The sequence below is a fragment of the Aethalodelphis obliquidens genome, unplaced genomic scaffold, assembly GCF_003676395.1.
Source record: "Aethalodelphis obliquidens isolate GAN/ISIS:26980383/991018 unplaced genomic scaffold, ASM367639v1 scaffold46, whole genome shotgun sequence".
Lineage (NCBI taxonomy): Eukaryota > Metazoa > Chordata > Mammalia > Artiodactyla > Delphinidae > Aethalodelphis > Aethalodelphis obliquidens.
Genome location: NW_020837990.1, coordinates 168,449 through 182,539, shown reverse-complemented (window position 1 = coordinate 182,539; position 14,091 = coordinate 168,449). Strand labels below are relative to the sequence as shown.

Sequence of the window (14,091 nt, the reverse complement as noted above, 5' to 3'; positions counted from 1 at the left end):
CAACACTTTGCTGTCAGAGAACACGCCTAATGCAGCCGAATTGCATGGCAGCTTGACCTATTCTTATTTTATGACTTGATTTAAACCCATCATTGCTTAGTACCCTTTGGTTACTGAAGTCTCCAACCAAAGAGACCAAGATACTTCTGCATTTTATTGTTCTGTTGTTAGGCTTCATAATAGAAAGACAAGCAAACCTGCAGAAGTAAATGGGAGAGAGCAAAGAACACGATATGGGATCAGGAAGGACGGCAAGCCCGGAAGCGGCGCGGGTGGGCCCAGAGGACGGACTGCATTTCCCAGGCTCAGTCACCACGCGGCCCCGCCCCCTCCGCCGCCGCGGCCCCGCCCCCTCCGCCCGGGCGGCTGGACTCTGCGCCCGCCCGACTTCCCAGCGGCCCTGTGCGGCCCGGGCATGCCCAGTGTGGGCGCAGCGGCCCCGGCCCTGGGAGCGCCCTGGCGCGAGTGGGTGACCGGGCGCGAAGGGGTGCGGAGGGGCGTGGAGGAGCCGAGCGGGCCAGCGGTGGGCCAGGGTCCGGAGCCGGAGCCGCGGGGGCAAAGCTGCCGGGTAGGTGCAGTTCTGCCGAACCAGGCCCTGGCGCCGCGCAGCCTGCGCGCGCGGCAGGGGCCCCGGTGGCTAGGGCGGCGAGGGCGTGTGAGGGCAGCAGGGCCCGAGCGCGGGGTTGGGAGGTGCGGGTGGGGGCTGCGCGCGGGGACGCCTGGCGGGAAGGTGCTGCGGCGGCGGGGCAGGGCCGGGGCGCGGGACGCAGCCCGCGGTAGCCGGCGAGCCTCTGCCCAGGTGCGGCGCGGCTGTCTTTAGCTCCGCGCGTGACGGGATGTGAGCGTGCCCCGCGCCTCGTGCACGGCTGTGGTGGCGGAGGGAGACCAGCTTCCAGTCGGGTTTGCCAAGGAGCTGGGGGGGAAACGGGTCCGAAGGGACCTGTGGGCTCTGAGCATCCGGGGAACCCGGTGGGATGTGAGGATGCTTACCTTTAGTGAAACTGGAGTGGGATGTGACAGCCTCCTGCTTTCCGGACTTGGGTTTCTGGGTTTAGTGACTTAGAAAGTACAGGACCGTGCCGCAGTAGATGCTTAATAAGTTCTCATGACTGTTTAGGAATTTAATGGCCAGTTGTATTTACAGGCTTACGAGACATTTTGTCCATGGGATGCTCGGGTTAAACAAAAATCCTCATCGCAAAACTTGAGTAAAAAGCCCCGACTGAGGGTTCAGACACCGGGGTTTTGAAGTTCGCTGTAGCCTTTCACGTGCTGTAATCTTGGGCAAGCCATTTAACTTTGGAGGTTCAGTTCCTCCGTCTGTGAAATGCTGTGAACCAGATGCATCTCACTTACGTCCACCACAGTTGGAGGGTTTCCTCCGTGTTATACAGTCTCTGGTCTCAAATCGTGGCAGGTTGCTTTTCTCCCTGCCTGAGCTTTTTGTCAAACCGGATAATATTTCTGGATATTCCGGATAATTCAAATAGGATCTGCATATAAAATTGAAGTGACTTGTCCTTCACAGGCCACTGTTGGTCAGTAGGTAACCTGCCACTTGGTACTTGCAGAAGCCAGTTGTTAATGGCCATGGTTCAGGTAACACAGCTCCTCTCCTTGGGTTAGGACCCACATGCTTCCAGCTGTGTCAGCACCTTGTGAGAAACCCAGACTAACTAATCGGCTTCCTTAAACTCCCACATTAGCTCATTCTGTAGTGGGATTATGTTTATGTAGAAGTTAAGTTTTTATTTTCATGTTACTGCACTTTGTACTCAAAACCTATGAAAAATTTTAATACTCTTAATTCATAGATGAGGAAGTAGATGGCTAAAAGTGAATCCATGATAATCTTTAGAAACTAGTGTCTTATATATCATCATTGAGCATTAACTATTCACCTGTCACTGAGTATCCTATCACTCAGGTGTTTTTTGTTTGTTTTTAAGTGGGAGCATTAACAAAAGTTTCTTACCCTAGAAACTTCTCTACCTGAAGTGAGTGCATCTGGGTAGGATTTGACCCAAGGAGAAGATGGTACATACAGTGTTGTGCAAGTTGCCTTCCCTCTGCTGTATTCCCTGCTCTTCCTGTTCTGGGTGGCAGTAGTCCAGTTGGGTCAATAAGGTACAGTTTGGTGAAGTGGTCATTAGGGAAAGTGTGCTTATGTTTTGAAATTCGAGGTGTATAGAAGCTGCCTGTGAAATTGTCATTATGGTCTATCTCTTAAATTAAGAATACCCTAGATTGGTTTAGTCAGGTTTGAGAATTTTAGAATCCCAAGTCCTTAATTAAATTTTTGAAAATGGGTTTTGCATTCACCTTAGACATTACATGGGAGCGTAGAATTTTAAAAATACTTATACACGTGAACTTTCAAGTTATTATTTTATGAAGCTAGATTTCTCATTCACCTAAGAAATAAATAAAATGGGAAAGCTGTAGTGTGTTAAAGAATGTTTATACACATGGACTTAACCTTGTTTTGGCCTAGTTTAAAATTCATTGTTTCCTGCCTGCTTGTTGAAATTGTACATGTATGTATACATTTAAAGTTGGAAAACAGGGAAGGCATATTTGGGGGTCTTGGTGGGAAATTTCACATCATACTTTGAACTTATCTGTGTGCTGGAGGGCCCTGTGTATGAAGTGCATATTTAGTAATTTTTGTTAGAACTTTCATTTTGCTCCTGTATTTGTATTCAAGTAACATCAAGCACAGATATTGCTTAGGAGGATATTGTAGTGTAATTATCACCCATCTCATGATCTCAAATCTCAAAAGTACTTGGGACGTGTAGGAGGGATAGTTAGGGACATCAAGGCCCAGAGAAGGGATTCCTAGTCCATGTAAAAGTGAAAGGGTGGTAAGTGATTTAAAAATTTATTGATTTCAGGTTTTTCAGTAGTTACAGGTGTAACTTCACTTAGTTAACAGTGCTAGTATCTACCTAAGTGCTAGAATCTACTGCACTCCTATTAGAGAAGTATGTGGAAAACGTCATCGTGTAGAAATGTACGTGAGTAACTTGAAGATAAATATTTTTCCCCGCTTATGCTCCGTCTGTTTCCAGGTGCTTCATGATGAGACATTTGGGGACACTTCTCTCTCCTTTGTGTAGTTGATAGTTTGGGCGGTGAAGAGATGGCTGACAGTGTCAAAACCTTTCTGCAGGACCTTGCCAGAGTGAGTACGTCAAGTCATCTTTTGACCCTTTTGCTGCAGGAACTGACTAGAAAATCCTTTAGGTATTTTTGAAATTTTTATCATGTTTGTTGGGTTCTTCACCTACAAGTTTTCATTCTAATCCACACTACTCGAGGGAGAGGTATTATCCTGCATCTCGCAGAAGCTTGGGAGAACTGTCTAGTGAGTGTCTATAGTATTGAAACCCTGTTCAGCTTGGCCCCAGACCCTCTTTTTTTTTTTTGATAAACTTTATTTATCAATATATATATATTTTTGGCCATGCCACATGGCTTATGAGATCTAGTTCCCCGACCAGGGATTGAACCCGGCCCTTGGCAGTGAGAGCGTGGAGTCCTAACCACTGCACCACCAGGGAATTCCCTAAACTTTATTTTGGAATACTTTTAGAGTTGCAGGGCTGTACAGAGAACTCCCCTATATCCTTCACCAGGTTCTCCTAATGTTAACATCGTATGTAACCATGGTATGTTGTTGAAGACCAAGCAGTGAACATTGGTACAGTGCTATTACCTGAACTACTTTGTCCGGATCTACATTATAGGACCTGTCTTATTCTCCCATTCTACAAGGCGGAGATGATGATGCTCTAGAAAAATGTCCCATAGAGATCTGTTCAGGATGTAGTCACCCACATGATCAGTAGCATAACATTCCATTATAGTGGCTGTCTGAGGTCTAATGCCCTAGTTGTAGCCCCTGTAGCTCTATTCCCGGGAGCAGGAGAGAGGCCAGTTCTGACGGGGAGTGGAAGTGTTTAAAAGTTTATTATCTTTGAATCAAAGAGGGGGGAATTGAAGGAATATCTTAGAAGGGCCAAAGAGAATTCATGTGATCTTCTTTTAATACCTTATGTCCTTTTGTGTGATAAAATTTCAACCCTGGATCAGTTGTACAACGTGAACTTTGTGTGTCTGTCTGCCCCACTAGACTGTAAGTATCTCAGAAGTGGGGATGCTGTCATCATCCTAGCACATACTAGGCCCTAAGCCATTTGAACTTAACTATCTTAATTTTAAACTGTTTGTAGAAGATTTAGAAGTTAAAAAGCAAAATAAGATTAAACATTACTCATAGATAAAAGACCAGGTAGGTGCATGCTGCCAATTTATGCTCCTATCGGCAGGTACTTCATAAACTTGTCCATTTCTCTGTATCCTGACAGTTTTCTCTAAAATTTGTTTTGCTCATAACAATAGGTGAAAATGCCATTCTTAAATCCAGGTTGGCCATTGCTTCCAGAATGCCTTTTTCTGCTGCTGCTTTTTTTTTTTTCTTTTTCTGGCTGCGTGGCATGTGGGACCTTAGTTCCCTGACCAGGGATGGAACCCGCACCCCCTGCATTGGAAGTGTGGAGTCTTAACCACTGGACCACCAGAGAAGTCCCCTTTTTTTCTGCTTCTTGATGAAGTTGAATACCCTAGTCCTTCCCACTCTACTTTGGACATAAATCTGTTGTGGTACTTACTAAACTATAAATTTTTATTTCTTTATTTTTTTCTTTTGGTTTATTGATGTACTTTTCCTACTGAGTTATAAGTTTCCTGAGCATTTCCATATGTTGTCTGGCTCATTGAAGATGCTCAATACGGGAGTGGGTGGATAAATGAGTGCAGTCCTTTGAACTGGGTAATAGGCAGTTCTGATGTTTGTAGTAATAACAGTAATCTTTCTGCCATTGGGGCTCTTCCAGTCATTGGCAAGTGCCCCCGTCAGTGACTTATAGACTTAACAGCCCTCTTCCTCAGCATACACTGTTTAAAGCCATTCTTCTCCAGCTACACTACAATGTTGTTTCTGTCTTATGTGGCATGCTCTTATCCTACAGCTTTGCACACTTTTACAGTGATTATTTCTTTGTGTCTTCCATTAGCCTTGGTCCAGCCCTGGTTCTTTCTTGAGACCAGTGTTTAATCTACCCTCGTATTGCTAGTTTAGTACAGGATGTAGTTCATACTTGTAGACATTAGATTGATATTGGAAGAGTATAGAGGAGGGCAATAACTTGGCTTTATAGTATCGGTAAGTGTTAGAGGGAGTAGAAAACCACTATTTTGCAACCATGTTATTCAAGATTGGTTTGGGCAAGAATTGTTAATTGATGCTAAATCTAGGGGAGAGGAGTTGATGAGCAGGATATTTGCCTGGTCTCAGAAATGTCTGCCCACAGATTACTTATTAGTTGCAAGGACAAAAATTTGCAACCATACAATGGAACTGGATAACACCTTGACTGAATATGTAAAATTGACATCACCAGCAAGGTGAGACAGACATCACATGCCTCTGGATGTAATATCTGGAAGGGCACACCATCACTTATGTGATATTCCTGCCAAAAATATGTAACCCGGGACCTAATCGTGAGGACACAGACCTAAATTGAGGGCATCCCGTAAAATAACTGACCTGTATACTTCATAAAGGAAGACACACTAAGGAGCTGTTCCTGATTAAAGGAGACTGAAGAGACATGAGAGCTAAATGCAACATGTGATTCTGAACTGATGTCTGATACTTGAGGGGTAAAAATGCTGTAGAGGGCATTACTGAGACAGATGGGGAGATTGGAATATGGACTGTAGATTAAACTGTTCCAATATTTAATTTCTTTAATAGATAACTATATATATTTCCTAAGAACAATATTGTTCTTAGGAAATATACACTGAACAATTAAAAGTAAAGAGACATGACACAGCAACCTACTCAAATGATCTAAAAAAATGTATATATACACATATATATACACACATATATATATACACATATATATATAAACAAGAATAAATAACAGTGTGGCAAAATAGCTGGTGAATCCTGAGAAAGGGTATTAGGGAGTTCTCTGTTCTTGTAGCTCTTCTGTAAATTGGGAATTATTTCAAAATACAAAAGTATCAAGGGTCCGCTAAGCTTTGTAGCAAACTAAGTACCATGATTTCCACTGTTATTTCATCACTTTCCTGTATGTAACTTTGGAAAGTCTTCTGATCCAAAATCTTCCCTCTTTAAAAGTAACACTCTTGTGTATAGGGAATCAAAGACTCCATCTGGGGAATTTGTACCATCTCAAAGCTAGATGCTCGAATTCAGCAAAAGAGAGAGGAGCAGCGTCGAAGAAGGGCAAGCAGTGTCCTGGCTCAGAGGAGAGCCCAGAGTATAGAGAGGAAGCAAGAGAGGTAAGGAGTGGAGGCTGATGTCAGAAAACATCTGAATTCCCTTCTGTGGGCACTTTAGGAAGTGATTAAACTTAGTATAGAATTCAGACACTACATAGTGACTTGGAGTTTCAATACCCCATTATTTATTTGTCTTTTGTGCTTTCTCTCCAAAAAAAGTTACCGGTGATTTCCCCCCACTCCCCTCACATTGAATTAAACTGGTGTCTAGCAGTAATCCTCGTTCAAAATGTCGTGGTGTTTAAAAGAAATCAGGATGGTGAATAGAGAGCCATAAAAAAATTACTTGGATTGGTGGATACTTCTAGGAGTGCCTGTGTGGATTTTGATAGAAGAAGCTCAGACATCCTCTTCTAGTCTCCAGTCTTGGAATTTAGAAAATATAGTTTTTTGTGTGTTTGGTTTTTTTAAGAAAAACTGCTTCTCTTGAAATATTTTTAGCCTTTTCTTATTGACATTAGGAGAGAACATTGGGATAACAGTAGGTGCTGGAAAAATAAAATGTCAACAGAAGATGTAAAAAGGAGAGCTACTGAATGATACTATGGAAATAGCCTGTATGCCTTTTAAGCTAAATACATGTGGTCTTTTCCAGTGAACCACGTATTGTTAGTAGAATTTTTCAGTGCTGTGCTTGGAATGGTGGAGTATTCTGGGTAAGTACTTTTTCGTCAAATTCCAGGTGCCTTATAAGCATCTTTATTCAGATTATTTTGGTGTTCATGGTTCTCAACTGTCTTCTTGAAACTGAGACAGGTAGCTTTTGCCTGCTGATACGTGCTTAAGGCCACGACTCAGGATTCTGTGCACCTTCACTCATTTTATTCCCACTCAGAGAAAACTTGTATGTAAATGTCAGGAATAGATAGCCCTGAATATACACTATTTTCTTAAATGACTTACAAGTTTTAATGTTAATAGGTAACAATTTCTTGTGACATTGTCTGGACATTTTGGTTAAGAGCAACTATGAAGGCTCAGAGGGGAAAGAGATGGATATGGGCAAGCTTCTCCCTTTGTCTGGTCATAGCAATGTCCTCGAATTGATTACTATTGAAACTCATACCAGAAGGTTGCCTACAGCTGACTGAGAACCAACACAGGCTTAAGTGAAATTTGAGTACTTTGAAGAACAAATAGTTAAGTATTTTCTTGGACTTGAAATTCAGTATAATTCAACTTGTTAATCTAAACATTTCACAGATGTTTTTAGGTGTTAGCTTTAATTAATAAAATATGACTGTGTACTTAGTATATGCCTGTAGTTTGGTGTGACTACTAATTGAAATGTTCTTCTAGTCCCCCAGAAGTTTTACTGTTTTCGTAGGCAGTGTCAGGTTTGTACTCCTCAGCTGGAGAATTGGGAAATAGAACTGAGTCCAATTTTGGTACCACGTCAGGGCTCCTAATTTGTAAAAGACACTTCCATCTGGAAAATAATTACACTGAAGCTTGGAACTCCTGTTTTAAAGAAGGGCTTTTAATGTTTACCTTATTTCCTCTCTCCTTTAGTTCAGTCTCCTTTTGTTTTATCGAGTGTTTATTCCCGTGCTTCAGTCAGTAACGGCCCAAATTATTGGTAAGTATGTCCATTGCCGGGGTGGGAGGTGTTTCCCTGTGTCTCCCTCAGTCTATTGAATACTTCCTCTGTACCTGCAGCTTTAGATGTTTTTAACTCAAATCTCTCAACAACCCTTTGGGTATTGTTACAGATAGCATTTTATAGATGAGGAAATGGAAATTGGTTACCAAGGTTAAACCGTTAGTAAGTGGCATAGCTGGGATTTGAACCAGGGTGGTTTCCTGCATACAGTGTACTGCTGGTCACTGACATATCAGTCACCACCCGGTAAGCAGGTTTGTCTCAAGGTAAGCAGCACATCTCCGTGGCTACTCTGAATTGGAGTTGTGGCCAGAATTTGGTGTGTCTATGAAGAATAAGACTCTCTGAAATAGGTGCAGTGATGTGCTGGCAGGAACCAAAGATGTATGTGTGTGGAGTAGGGGTTGCATATTTGGTCTTCTGGTTTTCCATTTCTCCAGTTAAACTAACAAGCCTTTCCGCCCTTCTTAGGTGATCCGTCACTACATGGGGATGTTTGGTCGTGGCTCGAGTTTTTCCTCACGTCAATTTTCAGTGCTCTTTGGGTGCTCCCCCTGTTTGTGCTTAGCAAAGTTGTGAATGCAATTTGGTTTCAGGTAGGTCCAGGGCAGAATGGAGTCTGGGTTTTATGGCATAATGGATCACCAGGTGGCAGGTTTCAGCCTGCGAAGTTAGTGGCCATGTAGGGAGCGATTTCACCGCCTTAACTTTTCTTGGTCAAGCAGCCAGTGGGTGATCTCTGTGCTCTTGTAAAATGGAGTTATCCTCTCAGGTCACCAGAGCATCTCATGGCCAGATGTCCAGGGGCTTTTCTCCCCTGGCAGGTCTCATGGCAGATCAGTGGCCTTAGCTTTGGGGCTGGGTATTGAGGCCACTTAATTCATGTTTTGCTGAGCTCCTTTCTCTCTTACAGGATATAGCTGACCTGGCCTTCGAGGTATCAGGGAGGAAGCCTCACCCATTCCCTAGTGTCAGCAAAATAATTGCTGACATGCTCTTCAACCTTTTGCTGCAGGCTCTTTTCCTCCTCCAGGTGAGACTGGCCTTCTGGGCACATGGAGCAGATTAAGAAAAGAAGATTCACTAGAGGGAGCTTCACAAAGACAGGGTGTCACATTTATACCCAGCAGATACGTTTATGGGAGGCAATGATTTGTAAATCATTTTTTCACAGAAACAACTAGAGACTTAAAATCATAAAATGGTAAAGAAACATGAATTTGCCTGCTTCTCCCTGCCACCCTGAGCATTCTTCACTCTCCTGCTATTTAGAAACTTGAGAAGCAACTATCAGGCTATCTGGGTAGAGAGTGATGACTCAGAGTGGCAGGTGAACAGTGTCAGGTCTCTGAAGCTTTGGAATTAAGATTTTCCATACTTGTTCTTCAGGGGATGTTTGTGAGTCTCTTTCCCATCCATCTTGTTGGTCAGCTGGTTAGTCTCCTGCATATGTCTCTTCTCTACTCACTATACTGCTTCGAATATCGTTGGTTCAATAAAGGTAAGCCTGTCTAAAGAAACTCAGAACTTGGAGGCCCAGTTTGGAAATGGTGCTGCTAAGTAGACTTCTTAAATTCTTCAATACTTAGGCCCTTGGCAAATCGTCTTTGTAATGAAGCAGCCTTTTTGGCAAGAGGGGACTTAGATTTGGCTTGGGGGGGGGTTAACCCTTAACTTTGTTGCTGGGGAATGTAGCAGTGTAGCATCATCCTTATGGAGCTTAATGTCACGTAGCTCTGACAGCCATAAGATGGCATAAATGAGCACGAGTTATTTTGAATTAGAGAAATTAATTTGACGTTGGTGCATACAGATTATTTTGGGGGATATTTTGAAAGTCCTTGGCATATTTGGGTGTGGTTGGTTGAAAGGGGTTAATTGATTCCTAGAGGATAGCTGCCTTTTTTTGATTCTTGCTTTGTTCAAGACTCATACTTACAAAGGATTCTGGTGTTGTAATTCAGAATTCACTTAGCCTGCCAGTTTTGAAATTGTGATTGTTCATTTGTAAAACCTTCGCATAGAAGCTTTATCAGATTTGGACAATTCTAATTTATATGCTTTAGTTGTATTCTAAATGGCAGGTCTGTACCTACAACTCAAACCTCAAATAAATTGTCTACCATATTTAGTCATTTGACTAAAAGGAAATATGCAGCCTAATTGTATTGGCTCCTTGTTTTAGGAATTGAAATGCACCAGCGATTGTCAAACATAGAAAGGAATTGGCCTTACTACTTTGGATTTGGTCTGCCCTTGGCTTTCCTCACAGCAATGCAGTCCTCCTACATTGTCAGGTAATTTGACTATAGGGACTTGAAGGGGACTGGTAAAAATACTCAGTGTAGGGAGCACCTTCTGTATGCCTGGTTCTGTGCTAGGCATTCTGCATTCTTATTTGGCCATCAGGAGGTCTGTAGGATTTTTTCTCCCTGACAGATAGTCATAGACATTTTTCAGTTAGCTTTTTTTTTTTTTTTTTTGCCCCGTTTTGCGGCATGCTTAGTTCCCCAACCAGGGATTGAACCCGTGCCCCCAGCAGTGGAAGTGCGGAGTCCTAACCACTGGACTGCCAGGGAATTCTCAGCATTAAAATATAGTCTGCATGATCATATATGCCATATTCTTTCTTCTGTTTTGCTTCCTTGAACAATGTTAAACATAGCCAGCGCTTAGAAAAATCCTTTTTTTTTTTTTTTTTAAAGATGTGTTTGATACATTAAGGGTCCATCAAGCCATGATATTTAGCACTGGAGGCAAAGAACTTTGGGCTTCTAATATCTTCAAAGTCATGGCTGTTTTGAAGGTGACTAATTATTTCTTTTTTTTTTTTTTTAAACAGTGGCTGCCTATTCTCTATCCTCTTTCCTTTATTCATTATCAGCGCCAATGAAGCAAAGACCCCTGGCAAAGCATAGTAAGTATTAGCCAGTATTAGCTAAAATGTATTAAGTTTTTTTGGTCTAAAGTGTTGGGGCCATAACACTGCAATCATGTGAATGAGACATTTTTGTTAAGGTTTTTTAAAAATAACCTTACATTGCAGGAAACTATTAATATACAGTTCAACAAGAGAAACACTTCTGGGATGTATCCCAAAATTTTCCCCATGCATATGTGCACATATGTGTTTCAGAAATTGCTGCTATTATACATATTCTTAAAATGTAACAGTTCACCGAATAAGGCACTTATACCTGTAGTTGAGCTCATTTTGTAAGAATGGCCAACTTTATAAAAATAGTGGGCCATGTGTTCTGGCTACAGGAGTTTATTGATAATGACAGTAAAACAAAGTATTTTAAAATGAATCTTTAGTAACACTAGCACTCTGAAAGTTTTATCACTTCAGAGAAAAGCCCAATCTTTTGATCAGTTTCGGTTAAGTCAGTGAGGATATACTTATTAGAAATTTCCAATCTGCTTTGGGTTCTTGCATGTTCTTGCTATCCAGTAAATGCTAAGTGTGTATCTTAACGTAACTAACTTTCTCTTGAAGCTCTCCTGAAAATGAAATACACATAGCATATGATATCTTCAGACACAGCTTGAAGTTTGTACCCTAGAAAGGTACTTCTTGAATCAGAATTAATCTAAAATAGAACTTTATTTCCTCTAAGCCCCGATACTGCAAATGGTGATACTACTGCACTTCTGACAGGACCCAGTGCATTCTTTAGTTGCTGCCTGTTTAATCTGTGTGTCTAACCTCTGTACATGCTTGGTCAAATTTCTGGTGTCTTGTTTTCCCCTGTATCATTTTAAATTGAAAGTAGTCAAGTAAGTTGTCAAATAATTAAAACAATTTTGCTCAACTGGGGGTGTCTAACAGGTTGGGTCTCTTTTGCCTTTTAGCCTTTTCCAATTGCGCCTGTTCTCCTTGGTGGTTTTCTTAAGCAACAGACTCTTCCACAAGACGGTCTACCTGCAGTCTGCCCTGAGTAGTTCAACTTCTGCAGAGAAGTTCCCCTCACCACACCCATCTCCTGCCAAACTGAAGGCTGCTGAGGGCCACTGAGTCGCCTGCCACCCAGAGGGGATGGGTGGGATTGGAAGGATGCCGCGTCAGCTCTTTTTCTTATTCACCTCCCCGACCAGGGAAGGCAGGACCCACTCTGCCAAGGGCCCTGTGCATATTACCTTCTCTCTGAGGAATCGGGACTTTTGTCTGGTGCACGTAAGGCAGAATCGTCCTGACACCAGTATGGATTTTAAACACCGGTGAGTCTGAAAGGACCACAGGTTTTTCTGCAGCTCTTTTCTAGCATTTGCCAGCCCCCGTGCCTGGACTGATTTGAATACTTTTTCTCCCTGTGCCATTTATCCTCCCACCTCCCCTTCCTGCCTTCCACCACCCTTGGATGAATGGATTTTTGTAATTCTAGTTGTTGTATTTTGTGGACCTGTTGTTTTGGTTTTTCTGTGAAGCACACTTATTGGACGTGGGAAGTAAAGGAGACTCTGCTGCTCCTGGTCACTCCCGTTACAGCCATCACTGTCTTGTTTCTTATAACTCAGGCTAGATTTGGTCTCTTGCTCCACTGCAAAAAAAAACAAGCCTGAAGAGATGGGACAGGAGGAAAGACCTCACAGCCAGATCTGCTGGGTTTTGAGGAGTGGTTTTCTTTCTTCCCCTTGAAGGGGAAAAAGCTTTTTTCACTGGTACATTTAAAGCTCCCCCAGCTATAGGGAGGTACCAATTTTGGACAAGTGCCACTGCAACACAGAATGCTCAGAGAACCTGAACTTTTAAACTCTGGAGGTCTGAACTTTATTGTTGGTCACTGCTGGGTCTGTCTGGTATTTCAAAGGAATATTGGGTGCTGCAAATAGGAACTGAAGGGGTAAACTTATTAAACCCATTAAACCTGTGATTGGTTGGTGTTTTCCTGTCATTTTAAAGAGACTAAATGTGGGGGGAGGGGCAGGCGTCAAAGCACTTGTACAGTTTTAAGACATCACAAACGTGAGCTTGTTTCCCACAAATGTGTAATGGTTGAAATTTACAAGTCACTTCAAGAAACACATGCATGGAACCCAGGACTTGTCTTGGATAATTTGGAAGATTAGTTCTGAAAAATGTTCCCTGAAGAAGTTTGGGTTATGTGATTATAATTATGTTAACATCTTGTGAAAGAATTTGGGATTGAGTTGTTTTAAAGTCTATATGTGCATCCGTCCTGTGTACTCATGAAGGAAGAGAGGGCCTTCTAGACTTCAAGAATTGAACATTCTCATTAGGGAAGAGATTAGACATTTGGTTAACAGAAACCTTTACTATGTACAGGACAAAGTAAGGATTTAAAAATCGTTGCCAGCAGATGTGAACCAAATTTGAATATAGAGGTGTTAAAATAGTGGGTATTTTGGAAGTAGGTGTTTCCAGCTCATGAACAAAAAATTGTAAAAGACAGTTTAAGATTTATTTTCAGTATCCCCCTGGTCATTTGACAGTAGTATTGCAGAGAACTACTTCCAGGTTGCCAAGGGGGTGGTTGAAGAAGACCTCAGGATTTCATCAGCTTGCAACTGATCAGCGACTGCCTTACTTAAGATTAGTTGTTGTAGTTTTTAAAATGAGATTAAAATGGCCGCATCTTTGCTGCCTGAAATTTGTATTTGTGTCAGCTAAGCTGGTCTTAGAAGGGTGAGGGAAGTTGAGAAGAGGAAGGCAAGTGATATTATCCAGCACTGTGCCTGGCTATAGAAAATGCTGTAAGTCACTGGATGTGAGGAATCTGTAAAGTTTTATTAGTGTAACTGAGAGGCCAGGCCTGTACAAAGGCTAGATTACCAAATGTCTATTGTTGTAGGTATTCCTAATTTCATGAGATGTACACAAAAGCAGTGTAAACTTCTCTTTTCACTAGCATATGGGCAGTCAGGGCAGCGATTAGGAAATTGGGATCAAAGGGAGAGTAGGCTCTGTTTTTGCCAAGTTCAGAATGGCAGTTTAAGGCAGACTAATAGTAACTGAAAATAAGGGAGGGCACATCACTACAGACGAAAGTGAGAGCTTGAGTTTCAGTCATACAGCCAGGAGGATCTAAGGAATCATGTTCACAAATCTCTCTTCAGGGGCAGACATCACAGCTTGGACA

General features: G+C 42.3%; 1 protein-coding gene across 6 annotated transcripts; it reads left to right on the top strand.

The window, feature by feature from the left end:
- Nucleotides 1-388: 388 nt before the first annotated feature.
- EI24 (EI24 autophagy associated transmembrane protein) lies at nucleotides 389-12,864 on the top strand. Of its 6 annotated transcripts, none has more exons than XM_027081886.1 (12): nucleotides 483-568; nucleotides 1,981-2,127; nucleotides 3,123-3,187; nucleotides 6,242-6,387; nucleotides 6,983-7,043; nucleotides 7,900-7,966; nucleotides 8,462-8,586; nucleotides 8,904-9,023; nucleotides 9,380-9,491; nucleotides 10,176-10,287; nucleotides 10,833-10,907; nucleotides 11,846-12,864. In XM_027081886.1, exons 3-12 carry the CDS (start codon nucleotides 3,146-3,148, stop codon nucleotides 12,006-12,008), a joined length of 1,023 nt encoding a protein of 340 aa, XP_026937687.1. In that variant the 5' UTR covers nucleotides 483-568; nucleotides 1,981-2,127; nucleotides 3,123-3,145; the 3' UTR covers nucleotides 12,009-12,864. The 6 variants fall into 6 exon arrangements, with proteins under 6 accessions (XP_026937686.1, XP_026937689.1, XP_026937688.1 ...); XM_027081884.1 differs by having other exon boundaries at nucleotides 484-568; nucleotides 3,075-3,187; XM_027081885.1 differs by lacking the exon at nucleotides 1,981-2,127 and having other exon boundaries at nucleotides 389-568; nucleotides 3,075-3,187.
- The last annotated feature ends 1,227 nt before the right edge of the window (nucleotides 12,865-14,091 follow it).

What these genes read in the sequence shown, in the direction of transcription:
- EI24 (XM_027081885.1), top strand. Translation starts at nt 3,146, where the DNA reads ATGGCTGACAGTGTCAAAACCTTTCTGCAGGACCTTGCCAGA. An exon ending in ATATCGTTGGTTCAATAAAG is followed by an intron (nt 9,492 to 10,175) that starts GTAAGCCTGTCT and finishes TCCTTGTTTTAG; the next exon opens with GAATTGAAATGCACCAGCGA. An exon ending in CAGTCCTCCTACATTGTCAG is followed by an intron (nt 10,288 to 10,832) that starts GTAATTTGACTA and finishes TTTTTTAAACAG; the next exon opens with TGGCTGCCTATTCTCTATCC.